The following is a 12,846-nucleotide window of genomic DNA, read 5'->3' on the forward strand; positions in this document are numbered from 1 at the left end:
GTGGCCGGCTGAAAAGGGGTCACGGTGTTTCGCACAGGTGTCGCCGTGTCGGTACCTCGCTGGCTGGCCAAGAGCTGGCCTGGAGATGCGGAGACACAGTGGCATGCCCCTGATAGGTTGCAATCCATAGCTCCAAGTTGTTGACACTAGCAACCCTGCTCTAGAAACAATTGACTTTCTATCCATCTTTCCTTCCTTTCTGTCAAAGTTCCAATCCGTAACTTTGTTCCTAAATACCTCCTACGATGGCCTCAGAAAAGAAGCCGGAGCTTGGCTCCGTCATGGTGATTGGCGGCTGTGGCTTCCTCGGTCACCACGTTGTCCGCGTGCTCCTCCGCGACTACATCTGCTCCGTTTCCGTCATCGACCTACGCTGCACGCGCAACCGGCGACCCGAGTCGGACGGCGTCCAGTACTTCGAGGCCGACATCACCGACGCCGCCAGACTCGAAACCATCTTCAACCAGGTCAAGCCCCAGGTCGTCATCCACACCGCGTCGCCTCCCGCCCAGTCCAACGATAGCGTCTCCCATGCGCTGTTCAAGAAGGTCAATGTCGACGGCACTGCCGCCATCATCAAGGCGTGTCAGCAGACGGGCGTTACCGCCCTCGTCTACACCAGTTCCGCCAGTGTGATGAGCGACAACAAGTCCGACCTCATCAATGCCGACGAACGCTGGCCCGTCATCCGCGGAGCCGCGCAGAGCGAGTACTACTCGGAGACAAAGGTACCTTCCCACTCCCCACCTCAAATTCAAAGAATTTCCCCAAGACTAACGCCCCCCCCCCTCCCTCCAGGCCGCCGCCGAAGAGCTCGTCCTCCAGGCCAACCGCTCCGCCGCCGCCCCCAACCTTCTCACCTGCTCCATCCGTCCCTCCGGCATCATGGGCGAAGGCGACACCATGACCCTGTACCACCTCATCAAGCTGTACCAGAACGGCAAGACCTCAGTGCAAGTCGGCGACAACGACAACCTCTTCGACTTCACCTACGTCGAGAACGTAGCGCACGGCCACCTCCTGGCCGCCGTCGCCCTTGTCCAAACCTCCAAGCTCAAGATCGCGCCCCTAGACCACGAGCGCGTCGACGGCGAGGCTTTCATCATCACCAACGACTCGCCCGTGTACTTTTGGGATTTCTGCCGGGCCGTGTGGAACGCTGCGGGATCTCCCCATGGGACCGAGCACGTGTGGGTGCTGCCGCGCGATGTCGGCATTGTTCTGGGCTTCTTGTCAGAGGTGTTTTTCGGGATTATCCGTAAGCCGCCGACGTTTAACAGGCAGCGGATTATCTATAGCTGCATGACGAGGTACTACGATATTTCCAAGGCGAAGAAGCGGTTGGGGTATAAGCCGCTGGTGCCGCTGGATGAGGCGGTGAGGAGGTCGGTTAAGTGGACTTTGGAGCAGCAGAAGGGGGAGAAGTTGCAATAGGTGTAGGTAGGGCCTTGGATGGGGAAGGGATTACGGGTGTGGTGGTGGTGGTGGTGGTGGTGGTGGTGGTGGTGAACAAGGAAAATTCTTTATGAAAGGCATGAAAACTTGTATATGAAAGGTTGGACAAGTGCTGACGAGGAGAGGGGGAAACGGGCGCCGTTCTATCTGTCTCAGCGTATAATAATATCTAATGACAACGTTTGAATGATGTTCGACTAGGCAAAAACGAGATCGGCTACATAAGGGATACTGGGTATTGATTCAAAAGACGAATGGTCAACCGGCATGTGAGGGGGGAGCTACGAAAACCTTCAAAATACAAGCCAGAAGGTATGATGATGCTGGTGCGTATGAGCAGTTCCAGACTTGGTGTTCCAGTAGGTTGGTATTTTGCCCTTGTGTTTTGTTCTCCGTTGGTACCGAGTTTTTGTGTTGAGCAAGGACTCAACCGAAAACAGAGATGTCGCTTTTACACCGAACAGAGCAGAATGAGCCAAAGACCAAGTTTCGTTGCGGGGAGAAGAATGAATAAAAGTGTTTTAAGAAAAACCGAAGAAGCCAAACAGAAAAGTCGCTCTCCCTATAGTTAAGTAGATAAAGTAGTTGTAAAACCCCCGATAAGAAAAAAAAAAGAGTACTAAAGCTTCTCCTCCAACGGGGAAGAAAACTATGTTCTCAGCCAAGAGGGCTCAGTGATATCAAACAACGATGCCCGACAAAAAAAAAGGAACAATCACCACTTCCGTCCAGCCGACGGCATTTTACTAAAACCCTCTCCACCACCTCCTCCCAAAAAACAACCAAAACAATATGACAGGTGAGGTAGGAGCTCCTGCAGTGCTCATGCAGTGCCAGTAGTCACCCCGTTGTTTGGCCTGCCCCAGCCGGAATTCCGCCATTCCTTCCTCGGTCCCTGTTGTTGCTGTCCTCCATTGTGATTATGCTGCCCGCTCGGCGGCCCGCCATTACGATTATAGTCGCCGCCGCTTGCGGCCCCGTCCCCTCCGCCTCCTATCGCGTTTCCACCTGGTCCTACACCTGGCCCTCCAGGACCCCCTGGACCACCTGGACCACCACCAGCGGCGGCGGCAGCAGCAGCCGCGTGTTCAGGTGCGGGACCGTACGGGATAGGCTGTTGTGGTCCACCAGGCGGCCCTGGAGGATGGTTGCTGAACCCACCGGGACCACCATCTCCATGTGACTGTGAGAGTGGATGTGGTCCCATCCCGCCAGGTCCGCCACGCTTTTGTGGTGACACCGCTCCTCCGGGGCCTCCCATCCGATCCACCATTCCTCCGTTGTTACCACTGCCACCACCAACGGGGCCAGGGCCGAGGTACGCCGCGTTCTCGGTTACGGTCCGGACGCTAGTCTCCTGCTGCCACGACGTCGGGTCGGATTCGACCCTTCGTGGCGGTGGCCGACTGGGGTTCTCGTGCCGGCCGACGATCTCGACGACATCGGCGTACTGTCGTGAACCGAAGCCGCCGGTATTACGTTCAGAGTACCGCTTGAGGATTTCTTTGGTCGTGAGCTCTGCGTCGAGGAAGGCAGGGTCGCTGATGTATTGTACTAGTTCATCGGGGACCTGTAAAGTACGTATGTTAGTCAAGTGTTGCATAGACTGAGCCACGAGAGAAGAAACTTACCAAGCACATCTCTTCAATATTTGCTATCAGAATCTCGACGGCCTCGATTGCATACATCGGGTCGCTACCCAACGTGGACGTCGCAGTTCTGTCAAACAAAACGTTGGGCGCTATGACAGTTGCCAGATTCTTGACGTCCATCTTGGAACCTGATTCTTCATCGACCTGGTGAAACGATCCGGCCCACTTAAGGAAGCAGAACAGTATCTCCATGGAGTCGCGGTGACACTTGGGCATCAGACAGCATATCAGGTGGAGACACTGCCTCTTCTTGTCCTCGTCCGAGATCTTTGCGGCTGCCAGCCAAAGTCGGTAGAGCTTCTGGGTCATGAGCGGATCAGGCAATTCTCGGAGATATCGTTTTAGCAGGGCGGCCACCTGAACGACGTTGTTACCGCTGAGGTCCACGTTCCCTTCTTTGTCGATCTTCTCAACAAGCTCACCCAGCTTCTTGATATTGCCGTTCTTTCGGAAAACGCCTTCGACCGAAAGGTCCATTTGCCTCATGAGAGCTAGGATATCGTCAACAACTGCCGGGATCCTCAGCGTCCCGGGTCCCACGCCGTCTGTGGACTCGGCTCCATCCCGTTCGATAATAGCTTCCAGGGGTACGCCGAACACACCCTTCTTCTTCCGTCCATCTTTTTGAAAGGCTTTACCGATATTCTTCCAGAAGTTGGGCGTTTTCCGTGTTTCGATAAGTCCGATCAGTTCCACCAGGGTAAACTCACCCTCCACCATCGGGGCCATGGTGACAACGGCAAGATGTCGGATGATGAAATATTCCAAAGCAGAAAGTTCGGAGAAGTATCTCCTACCAACACGCTGAGGCGATGGTTCACCAGCAGCACGCGCGTCCCCACCCTTGCTGTCGGAATAGCTTCGCTTGTGTCCACTGCCTGATGATGCACCACCAAATGAGGGCTCGGTGGCCGGAGAACGCAATAGCTCATGCCTACTAGGCGGACCTGTTCGTTGTTCTCTTGCCTGCTCAGCAGCAACGATCCGAGGAATATCCGCAAGGGTGAGGGCGTCCTGATTAGGCAGCATCATATCGTGGTCGTCTCCGGGTCCCATATCCTCCTCGATCCGCATTCTCCTGCCATTAGCTGGTCCACCATCGACGCCCGAACCAGGCCCGGACCCGGGCTGTGCACTGCTACTCTCGGGTCCATCCATAATTCGGGACGTCCGAGCTTTCCTAAAGCTTGACGAAAGGTGCTTATCCAAACGGGTGCTCTTCAGCCTCTTGACATCATTAAGAGCGCTCTCATAGGACGATTCTCGATGATGTTGTGACTGATCGCCCCCGGGAAAGCCCCTCTGTCTACCATCCAGTGATGGGCGGCCATCGCCTGCATCGTTTCCATTATGACCCCTTGCTTCAGCCGCAGACGGAAGGGCACCGTGCATTCGTAGGATTTCCAACAACCTGGCCAGCGCCACCTGCAGGAGGAACATGTACTGCTGCAGCTTGGACACACGCTCAAACGGCGGCGCCTTGTCCGAGCTGTACGATTCGCAGTTGTTGCAAAATATCTTGGAATCGTACAGGTTCAGTCGGGCATCTTGTAGACTCCGGCCGAGTTCTCTCTGGCAACGTGAGCAGTTGACACACGTGATATGCCACCTCTTGTCGCCGCTCTTCGCACACTCGTCCTCAATGGGCTTTTTGCAGAGGGTACACGAGTCCGAGTCCGAAGCCGAGAGGCGAGCCATGCCGGATGTTAGCTGAAGCGTCGTCGTGGAGTTATCTTCAGTCTTTAGCGCTTCAAGATCGTTGAGCTCGTCGAGAAACGCATCGAGGCCATCGGCGGTGTCGCGCTCCTTCTCGATCCGCAACGCTCCCTGTAAGCAGATTCGAATAAGGAGCTTCAGATAATGAGCTAGACCAGTGACGAGTGTTAACAATTCTTGGGTAACACCAAGCTTGCGGGAGCCCTTATCCTGTGTTTTGGACAGTAGCGAGAAGAATGCCACGATCTTCTTGCACAGAAGCTTGGCTTCTCTTCCATACATTAGGCCTATTATTCATCAGCCAACATCATCACTAGCTTTTCGGGGATGCGCTCGTGCACCCTGGGTTTCTCTCACCTGTCATATCCAGTCGAGCCATGGTAGCGTCAAGCCTATCCGCTGAGTGGAACAGTATGTCAACGTGCCATATGAACTTTTTAGCTACCATGACACCGTCGACATATGCCCCGTTGCTCACATGGAGAAGCATATCCGATATGCAAGCCGCCGACGATTCTTCAAAAGTCGAAAGCACGCTCCAAATACGGTAGACCTTCTCTTCCATGCGTTCCTCTTCGTCCCGAACTAGTTCACGGCCAGCAGGGTCATCCGGCACCGGCCCGAGAGCCTTTTGTGGAGGATTTAACCTGACATTCCAGAACTTGTGAATCATGTAGCATTCGGGATGCCAGTGTTGATTTTGGCCGTTTCGAAATATTTCGACAAACTGCTTGAGGATGGCAGTTTGGCAGCCACTGCAACGTTGGGCGTACTGTGTCGAATAGTGGTAATGGCAGTAAACATGTCCATCGTGCTCGTAGTAGCTATCCTGAGCGCCGAAGACAGTCGGGCAAAGCGAGCAGGTAAAGTGGTCGACGTGGTATTTGCGATCGAGGGCCGTGATGTAAGAACCCCGAAGAGCTCCGCCACACTGATAACACAGCAAGCCTAACCTGCGAAAGTAATCCGTCTCGCAGAGGGGATACTGACCCTCGCCGTTGTTGTCGTCGGCTGGGAAGAACTTGGAAGCCACAATTTGGCCGCAGTCCTGCACATGAGATGGTTAGCCAAGAAGTCCACACCGGGCGGCTGGTTCAGGGACTCACGCGACACTTGAAGCAATCCAAATGAAATGTCCCATCGAGTGCGCGAACAAACTGCCCCGTCAATGGTTCGCCACATTTCTTGCACACTCGCACTTGTCCGCTAGCTATCCTCGACCCCTTTGGCTTTGGCCTGTTCTTCTCTCCACTACGTCTCGATTCGAGATCTGTAGCATCGGCGGCGCTCAGCGCAGGCGATCCTGGAATGCGAGCCAAGTGGGCATTTGTGGGGGCGCCGTTTTGTTGTGATATCGTTTGGGTAATATCCAGATGCTCGTCCTCTCTCGGATGCGCAGCTTCACCTTGGGGGTGCCCCTGGGGATGTCCATGGGTGAATTCGCGGTCGCCCACGGGGCCGCCGCCGTAGTCTGAGCTTGCCATTTCGATGTTGTTCTTTGACCCCTGATTCCTTGATGTAGTTCAGAAACCCAAGCTCTTGATGTTTCGATGTATTTCCAAAGACAGGCGAGCTACGATCGCGGACGCGGCGAAATATGGATGTAGGTTGGTGGACAAAGGCGCGTATGTCAACATCAAGCGGGGGCTCGAGCCCAGTTGGTCGAGACGAAAGGGATACGGCAAACTAATGCCAGATGCCGCAGAACGACACCGCAACGGCCACAAGTCGACGGTTCGCCAGTCGGTCTGTAGTCGTGCGCGTAACTGTCTAGCGCGCTCTGGCGAGCTCGACAGTTAGGGGGTTAGTTGCGACTGACGGACGAAGGGCTTTGGAGTTGGCCGCCTCGATGGGGACACGGCGTAGATAGTTGTCGACGTGAACTCAATGGTGTTGAGCGGCAGGAGGGATAGTTTGATGACCCGGGCCGGTGTAGCGGACAGGGGCTTGAAATGCGTTCGTGGTCGTTGGTTGTTCCTTGGGAACTCGGGCGCCGGCCAGATTGTCCAGTCAGGCCAGGGCAAGGATCGGGCAATCGTCAGTCGGTCGGGGAAAGGAGCGGACGTTGATGGCCACGGGGTGAAGATGGAATGATGGGTCGAAGTCGAACTGGTCGAAGTCGAATCACGATCACGGCGCGCTGGGTGCAGTCGGCGCCAATCACCTCAGTCGGCGGCGGTGGTGGTATAAGCGGTGGACGGTGAACGGTGGACGGTGTCGGTGTCGGTGGACAAGTGGACGTAACGGTGGACGTGGGACGGGATTCGTTGCGATGGCTGACAAGACGCCCGACTGAGTGCCTCTCTGGGCTGCTGCTTGTACAAGAGGTGTATCGAGATGTCGGGGCGCTATGGTCGGGGTTTGGAGAGGCGGCGGCCACAAGGGCGTGGAGGTGGCCGGGGGGAGGACGGTCGATTGGTGTAGCACTGGAGAAGGGAACCTGGGCTTGCGGTCGGGCGTGGTGTCGCCTGTGCTTGGGCGGTCGTTGTCCGCGGTGGAAGTGCGGTCGGGTGCCCAAAGACGGAACCAGTCAGTGCCAGCGGCCCGGTGCTGGGCTTGTAAGTTTGGGCCACCAGGGCCAGAGTCCAGCGGGCACCTCAATCTGCCCTGCACTTTTAGTCCGGTAGGTACGTACCTCTCTACCTTGGTCGGGTGGGACAAAACAGGAACACGGCAGCAATAAGAATGAAGCAGCAGCAACCTAACAGCAGCAACAGCGATCTACGACGACGGCGGAGTGCAATTTCCAGGCCTGCCTCTAACAATATGGATGGGACCAGTCTAGCATCAGGCCTGGGCTACCCGGCAACGTAAATCAAAGTAAAAAAAGATCACTACCAGGGCGCCTGCAGGGAAAAAAAAAAAGGATCGGAGATCCCTCTCGTGTCTCACGGTGCGTTAACAAGAGACGGGATGTTGATGCTGGGCTCTTGACAAGCAAGGAATAATCCTCATTCTGTGCGTGTGCCCTGGTTGTGTGGACGGAACAGCCCGACACAAGCTAACCCCCTACTACGAACGGAAGGGGGCCGGCCACGGCTTCCACTTGCATGCAAATAACACGTGTGCCCCGTCACTTGGATGTCTGGGAAACCTCGTCAGGAACGAGGGACGGGAGGTGGAAGTCTTGTACGCAGCATCCACATGGGATGATCTTGAACACAGCATTGCCCAGGCACGGGGAATGACATCCATACATCCATATAAACCTAAACATAGTTGTAATCACAATATATCGGAAGGGACCACGACCTCTTATATAGAGGTCCCTGTGTCCTACCAGCCCGCTTCTCCGCATCTGCATGCTTGATATTTTTGTCATTCTCGAGGAGAGGAAGATCATGGATATAGCGGCTGAGAAGTGAGAACACTGTGTTAACGACGAGTGGAGACCTGGCTCATGGCGTGAGACCCGAGAGTGGACAAAGAATATTGGACAATATGAGCCCCTTGAGGTTTCCGTCCTCCTTCCACATGGAACCCCTCTTCGTCAGGGTCTCAGCATTAAAGGCCTACAGTGTACGTGGCTCCTTTGTCAATCAACTTGGGACTTCTGGTTCGCCAAAAACCATAACATTCGCTCTTTGTCCCTATATCCAAGATACAAGTCAAGAGTAGAGGTAGTTGATCGAAAGACAGAAAACAACAGACATAACCATCCCGTCCAATATCTTGTACAGACCCACCCAGTACGCTGTGCCTGTACATACAATCTCCACTAAATAGACTCGACGATCAAGGGTTTGGGAACAACCCTGACATAAAACAACCTAAAAAGCTCCCCCTATCGCCAACCAAACAAGCCAACTTCAACCGAAAAAATGAAACAATGTGGTGCCATACCAACAACAAAATACCACGAGAAATATCAGTAGTGGCCTGTATCACCCTACAAGCGAACCAGTTTCATCAGTCTCTTCTCAATCATCTCACGTCCCTCCAAAGTCCGCCAGACTTGATGAGGTGCCTGGTCTACAATGTCCCAATCCTCCAGGTTTGATGTAAGGTGGGTTAGGTCTCGTTGCTGTGTATGGTAAATATTGACGTCAGCAAACGCTTTCCTCCTGACAGCAGCAAAGAAAATACGTCGGGCAATTGGGGCATCATGACATACCTTGCTCTCCCACTCGCTGTCCTTCCGCATCTGCAACCCAGACGTCACCACCACCACCGGCGTGGTCTTGTACTGGATGGTTCTGCTGGACACCACGTCTCGCCGGGTGAGCGAGTTGGCCACCAGACTCTCCTGCAGCTTAGCAAAGATCACTCCTCCGGTCTGGTAGGCAGACCTGCCGTAAATGCGGTCCCTGGAGCTTCGGCCTCGGAGGATGGCGGCGGGAATGCGGTCCAGGCCGCATGGGGAGAGGACGCCTTGCAACCAGAGGCGGAAGCCGCGGCCGGGCGCCCCAACCCGTCCAAGAAGGTCTTCGTGCAATGGGTCGATCATGAGGAGCCCGCGCACTTCTTGGCCGTGTCGCGAGCTGAAGACCCGTGAGTACAAGGAACCGATGCCGGCGCTGGCGAGCACCCAACTGCACAAGTATGTTGTCAGTGCACCGTGGAGAAGAAAAGAAGGAAGAGGGTCTTTGGATGAAAACATACGGTCCTTCCTCTCCTGCGCGAGACAGCGCTTCACTCAAAACATCAGATGCCATGCTCACTGAGAGTGGCGAAGGGGCTGCGTCACTCTGTCAAGTCGAATTTGTCAGTCGAACTGAAGAAAAGAGCAAGACACTCAGGTCAACATACCCAGGCGATCCCCGGCCGATCAGCAAAGCAATATCTGGCAATAGAACCGTTCTTGACCGCAGTCTCGGCAAACTGCCAGAGGCCATGCTCAACCGCATCCTCGCCGCCCTCAAAGAGCACGGTAGTCGTCCTGTTTCCATGAGCATCCACCTTGGGGCCAGAACAGAACAGATGGATCTGATATTTGTCCTCGTCGACCCAGTACCGCTGGCCCGGCGGCGCCACCCTCGCGTCCAGAGCGCGAAGTGTGAGCGTGCAAGTCGTGAGCAACACAACGATCGACACGAGCGTTAACATGATGCTAGACAAGAGTACCTGTACCCATTCGAGCAGCGTACGCCTCGTCTCCGGGCGGCCGGTGAGCCGTTCTTCTTCCTCGGTCTTGCCCCACTGCAATGCCGGTCGAGTGTCAGTACGTCAACCAAACCAAGGGCTCTCTCTTCATGAGACAGATTCTGAAGGAGAGAAAAGGAGAACCAGCAAACTTACCTGCACAGTCCGATCAGCCGCCACCGCCCAAACAGCCATCAGCGTCGCCCAAACCACACTCGCCACGCCCACCCACAACTCCTCATGCCTCGTCTTCTGCACCGCCAACATGATGACCACATCCACAAGCAACAACACCGCCGTAACAATGCTCACCACCCTTGCGGGTTGACTCGGCACTGCAAAGAACATCAAGATAGTGATCAGCGTGATCAGGGCAACCGTGGTATAACTAAACGCAAAAAAGGGCGATCCGCGCGCGTGCAAGCCGGGAGGCGTCACGAACACGGACACCAGCATCAGCACCCACCAGATGAAGGTGAGGAAGGTGAGGACGACGGTGACGGCGCGCACGAGACGCACCGTCCAGAGGTTGTAAGGGGAGACGGCTGGGTCGTCGGGCGAGAGGTAGGGAATGCCGGTGCTGTCTACCCGGTTGGGGAGGAGGCGGGTGTGTTCGTCGGGTTCGTGGTGGTGAGTGTCGATGGAGGATCGGCCGCCGGCGAGATCGTCCCGGTCCCGGCCGTGGTCCGAGGCTCCGTGGCCGTTGTGGGGCCAGTTCTTGGTGCTCATTGTGTTGGTTGGTATCAACCCAAGGTATGGGCCCGTCGAGTATAGTAGATAATCGGGCTAAATATTGCCAGGTAGGTATTGATGTGTAGCGTCTCACAAACTAGTACCTACGCACACACATTGGTAGAGGTAGGTCTGCAGTGTAAAGTGAGAGTGCAAATGGATGAGCAACCAAGCACTTGCATGAGGTTGAGCGGGTGTTGGTAGATTCAGCTACCTTATGCAAATGGCCCAGTCTAATATCGTCCACGTAACATTCAACCAGCTTATTTCTGGCAGGTATTGATCGCAAGCTGAGGTCAGAGAGCTGAAGGGGGCAATCAATAGCTTCAAAAGTCTGGGGCAGCTCTCGATTACATCAAGTCTTTTCTCCAAAGTGGACGGACGACAAGGGATGGAAGCTGGACGGGGGAGAGAAACCAACTACGTCATGTCGTCATGAACCAACCCCACGCCTGTACCCGATTGGTCAATCTCCCCCTTGGTGGTCTAAAAGGTGCTTGTGTGTCCCTAGAATCAACTTTCACACAACAAAAGAGAGGTGCCTATCTTGGCGCATTGTTTGTTCAGATCGGGTCATGGGTTGTCTTGTCGTGTGGTGAAAAACGCGGGGCAGAGCCGTGTTGCTGGGATCGATCGGGGCATTTTCAGGGAAGGTATGGTAGGACGCGTGTTACTGGTACGTACGCAGTGGCGGTTCATCATATTCGGAGGGAGACATGGAACGCCTGCGCTTACAAAAGGATATTTGAGGCTCATCACTCTCTCAAGGTTTCTTGGTGTGGTAACGATGCAGTGGTCGCACAACGGCGATGGAGGCTCGGGACCTCGGGAGGGAAATCACCCAACCTGCATGCTCGGTCTACTTGTAGATCACTGGACTGCATGGGATTTCAATTTTCAGGGGTATCCAAATAATAACGTCGACGACCCCGACGTGTTAATGGTCGATGTCAACTAATGTAGTTATATTGAAGCAAATCCATACCATAGCCGGACATATGCACCGTCAAAACCCGTCACAATAAAGGTATGTTCCAGAATTCACCACGGACATATAACCCATTCACCACCCACTCGTATCCCACGGCACAGCACTACTCCCTCCCGAAACCGACCCCTTCCTACTCGACCCCGACCCCACCGTCGACGAAGCAGTCCCAGTCCCAGTCCCAGTCCCAGTCCCGAACCCCATCAGACCACCAGACGACATAGTCGGACTTGACACCGACCCCGACCTAACAGACGAAGACCCTCCTCTCCCACCTCCGCCTATACTCCCCCTCCGCTGTTCCTCCTCCATCTGCCTCCTCTTCCTCTCCGCCTTCTTCCGCAAGAGCACCTCCTCCGGCGTCGACCCCGCCGTCGGCCTTATCGCGTCCTCGGGGATCTCACCGATAGGCGCATGCAGTTTCGTGTGAGGATCGCTGTCGTTGGGTGATACTCCCGCCCGCTGGAAGGCTTCTTGTTTGTATTGGTTGAGGGCTTGCATGGAGGGTTCCGAGGTGGAGGCCCAGTCGGCTACTTTGTGGAGGAGGCCGCCGAGGAACTTGCCGCTGGTTTTCCCGCCTCCGGGTTTGGTGGGTTTTGTGGTGGTGGTGGTTGTTGTTTTCTGAATGGCCATGATGCCGTTGTCGTCTCGTCTTGGGAAGCTGCCACTGCTGCCAGTTTTGGACATCTTAGAGGCTTTCGTGGGGGGATCCGTGGTTGTGGGTGTGTCCCAGTTGCCAACACTGTTCCAAAGGTCCGAGAGATGCACCCCAGCTGGTGATGTGTATGTCTGGCTTTCGATACACTGACAAGTGTCCTGTGTAAGCGCCTTTCAAACGCCGGAAGCTTTCCTCCTGGCGGTGTGGAAATATGTCCAATCGACTGGCGTTCAGCCCAGAAAAAGATTAGGCCACGCTCGGCCACCAACTTTGCATGGACAATCTGGCAAGGCCCAGCTTAAAACCGAGACCGCAACAACCAAGGTTTGGTTACACAAGATAGACACCGGAGAAGCCTATATCAGAAACCTTGGCTTCCGTGTTCGGAAAAGGTTGACTCGTCAGGGCGGCGTCAGGGAATTGCGTGAAGAAATCGGCCTGTACCCGAGATCGAGAAGGATATGATGAGGTCCATTATTGACACGAGGGCATCGTACTATCTCGTCGCTGTTGCCTTTCTGGCTACTAAGATCTGACAGAAAGTCGAATGACCAACCCGCGGA

General features: G+C 55.0%; 4 protein-coding genes across 4 annotated transcripts; 1 reads left to right on the top strand and 3 right to left on the bottom strand.

The window, feature by feature from the left end:
• The first annotated feature begins 9 nt into the window (after window positions 1-9).
• On the top strand, window positions 10-1,507 carry B0H65DRAFT_447330 (3-beta hydroxysteroid dehydrogenase/isomerase family-domain-containing protein). Its single transcript, XM_062825859.1, has 2 exons — window positions 10-728; window positions 799-1,507. The coding sequence occupies exons 1-2, from the start codon at window positions 246-248 to the stop codon at window positions 1,432-1,434; spliced, it is 1,119 nt and encodes a 372-aa protein (XP_062685532.1). The 5' UTR covers window positions 10-245; the 3' UTR covers window positions 1,435-1,507.
• Window positions 1,508-2,152: 645 nt separating this feature from the next.
• Window positions 2,153-6,584, bottom strand: B0H65DRAFT_1953 (putative LRG1 protein). The gene is made up of 4 exons (XM_062821707.1): window positions 5,930-6,584; window positions 5,181-5,871; window positions 3,087-5,110; window positions 2,153-3,025 (listed from the first exon to the last, which is right to left on the bottom strand). Exons 1-4 carry the CDS (start codon window positions 6,305-6,307, stop codon window positions 2,279-2,281), a joined length of 3,840 nt encoding a protein of 1,279 aa, XP_062685533.1. The 5' UTR covers window positions 6,308-6,584; the 3' UTR covers window positions 2,153-2,278.
• A 2,037-nt stretch (window positions 6,585-8,621) lies between these two features.
• Window positions 8,622-10,853, bottom strand: B0H65DRAFT_1968 (uncharacterized protein). The gene is made up of 5 exons (XM_062821731.1): window positions 10,062-10,853; window positions 9,573-9,962; window positions 9,426-9,511; window positions 8,938-9,355; window positions 8,622-8,847 (listed from the first exon to the last, which is right to left on the bottom strand). Exons 1-5 carry the CDS (start codon window positions 10,632-10,634, stop codon window positions 8,713-8,715), a joined length of 1,602 nt encoding a protein of 533 aa, XP_062685534.1. The 5' UTR covers window positions 10,635-10,853; the 3' UTR covers window positions 8,622-8,712.
• Window positions 10,854-11,700: 847 nt separating this feature from the next.
• On the bottom strand, window positions 11,701-12,312 carry B0H65DRAFT_414749 (uncharacterized protein; the record flags this gene model as incomplete). The annotated part of the gene is made up of 1 exon (XM_062823935.1): window positions 11,701-12,312. One exon carries the CDS (start codon window positions 12,310-12,312, stop codon window positions 11,701-11,703), a length of 612 nt encoding a protein of 203 aa, XP_062685535.1.
• Between the last annotated feature and the right edge of the window lie 534 nt (window positions 12,313-12,846).

The sequence above is a fragment of the Neurospora tetraspora genome, assembly GCF_033439725.1.
Source record: "Neurospora tetraspora strain CBS 560.94 chromosome Unknown B0H65scaffold_1, whole genome shotgun sequence".
Taxonomy (NCBI): Eukaryota; Fungi; Ascomycota; class Sordariomycetes; order Sordariales; family Sordariaceae; genus Neurospora; species Neurospora tetraspora.

Coding starts and splice junctions, on each gene's coding strand:
- B0H65DRAFT_1953 (XM_062821707.1), bottom strand. CDS start 6,307: ATGGCAAGCTCAGACTACGGCGGCGGCCCCGTGGGCGACCGCGAATTC. Junction 5,111..5,180: donor GGCTCGACTGGATATGACAG/GTGAGAGAAACC, acceptor GATGAATAATAG/GCCTAATGTATGGAAGAGAA. Junction 3,026..3,086: donor ATATTGAAGAGATGTGCTTG/GTAAGTTTCTTC, acceptor CGTACTTTACAG/GTCCCCGATGAACTAGTACA.
- B0H65DRAFT_1968 (XM_062821731.1), bottom strand. CDS start 10,634: ATGAGCACCAAGAACTGGCCCCACAACGGCCACGGAGCCTCGGACCAC. Junction 9,356..9,425: donor CGCGCAGGAGAGGAAGGACC/GTATGTTTTCAT, acceptor ATACTTGTGCAG/TTGGGTGCTCGCCAGCGCCG. Junction 8,848..8,937: donor ACAGCGAGTGGGAGAGCAAG/GTATGTCATGAT, acceptor TACCATACACAG/CAACGAGACCTAACCCACCT.
- B0H65DRAFT_447330 (XM_062825859.1), top strand. CDS start 246: ATGGCCTCAGAAAAGAAGCCGGAGCTTGGCTCCGTCATGGTGATTGGC. Junction 729..798: donor AGTACTACTCGGAGACAAAG/GTACCTTCCCAC, acceptor CCCTCCCTCCAG/GCCGCCGCCGAAGAGCTCGT.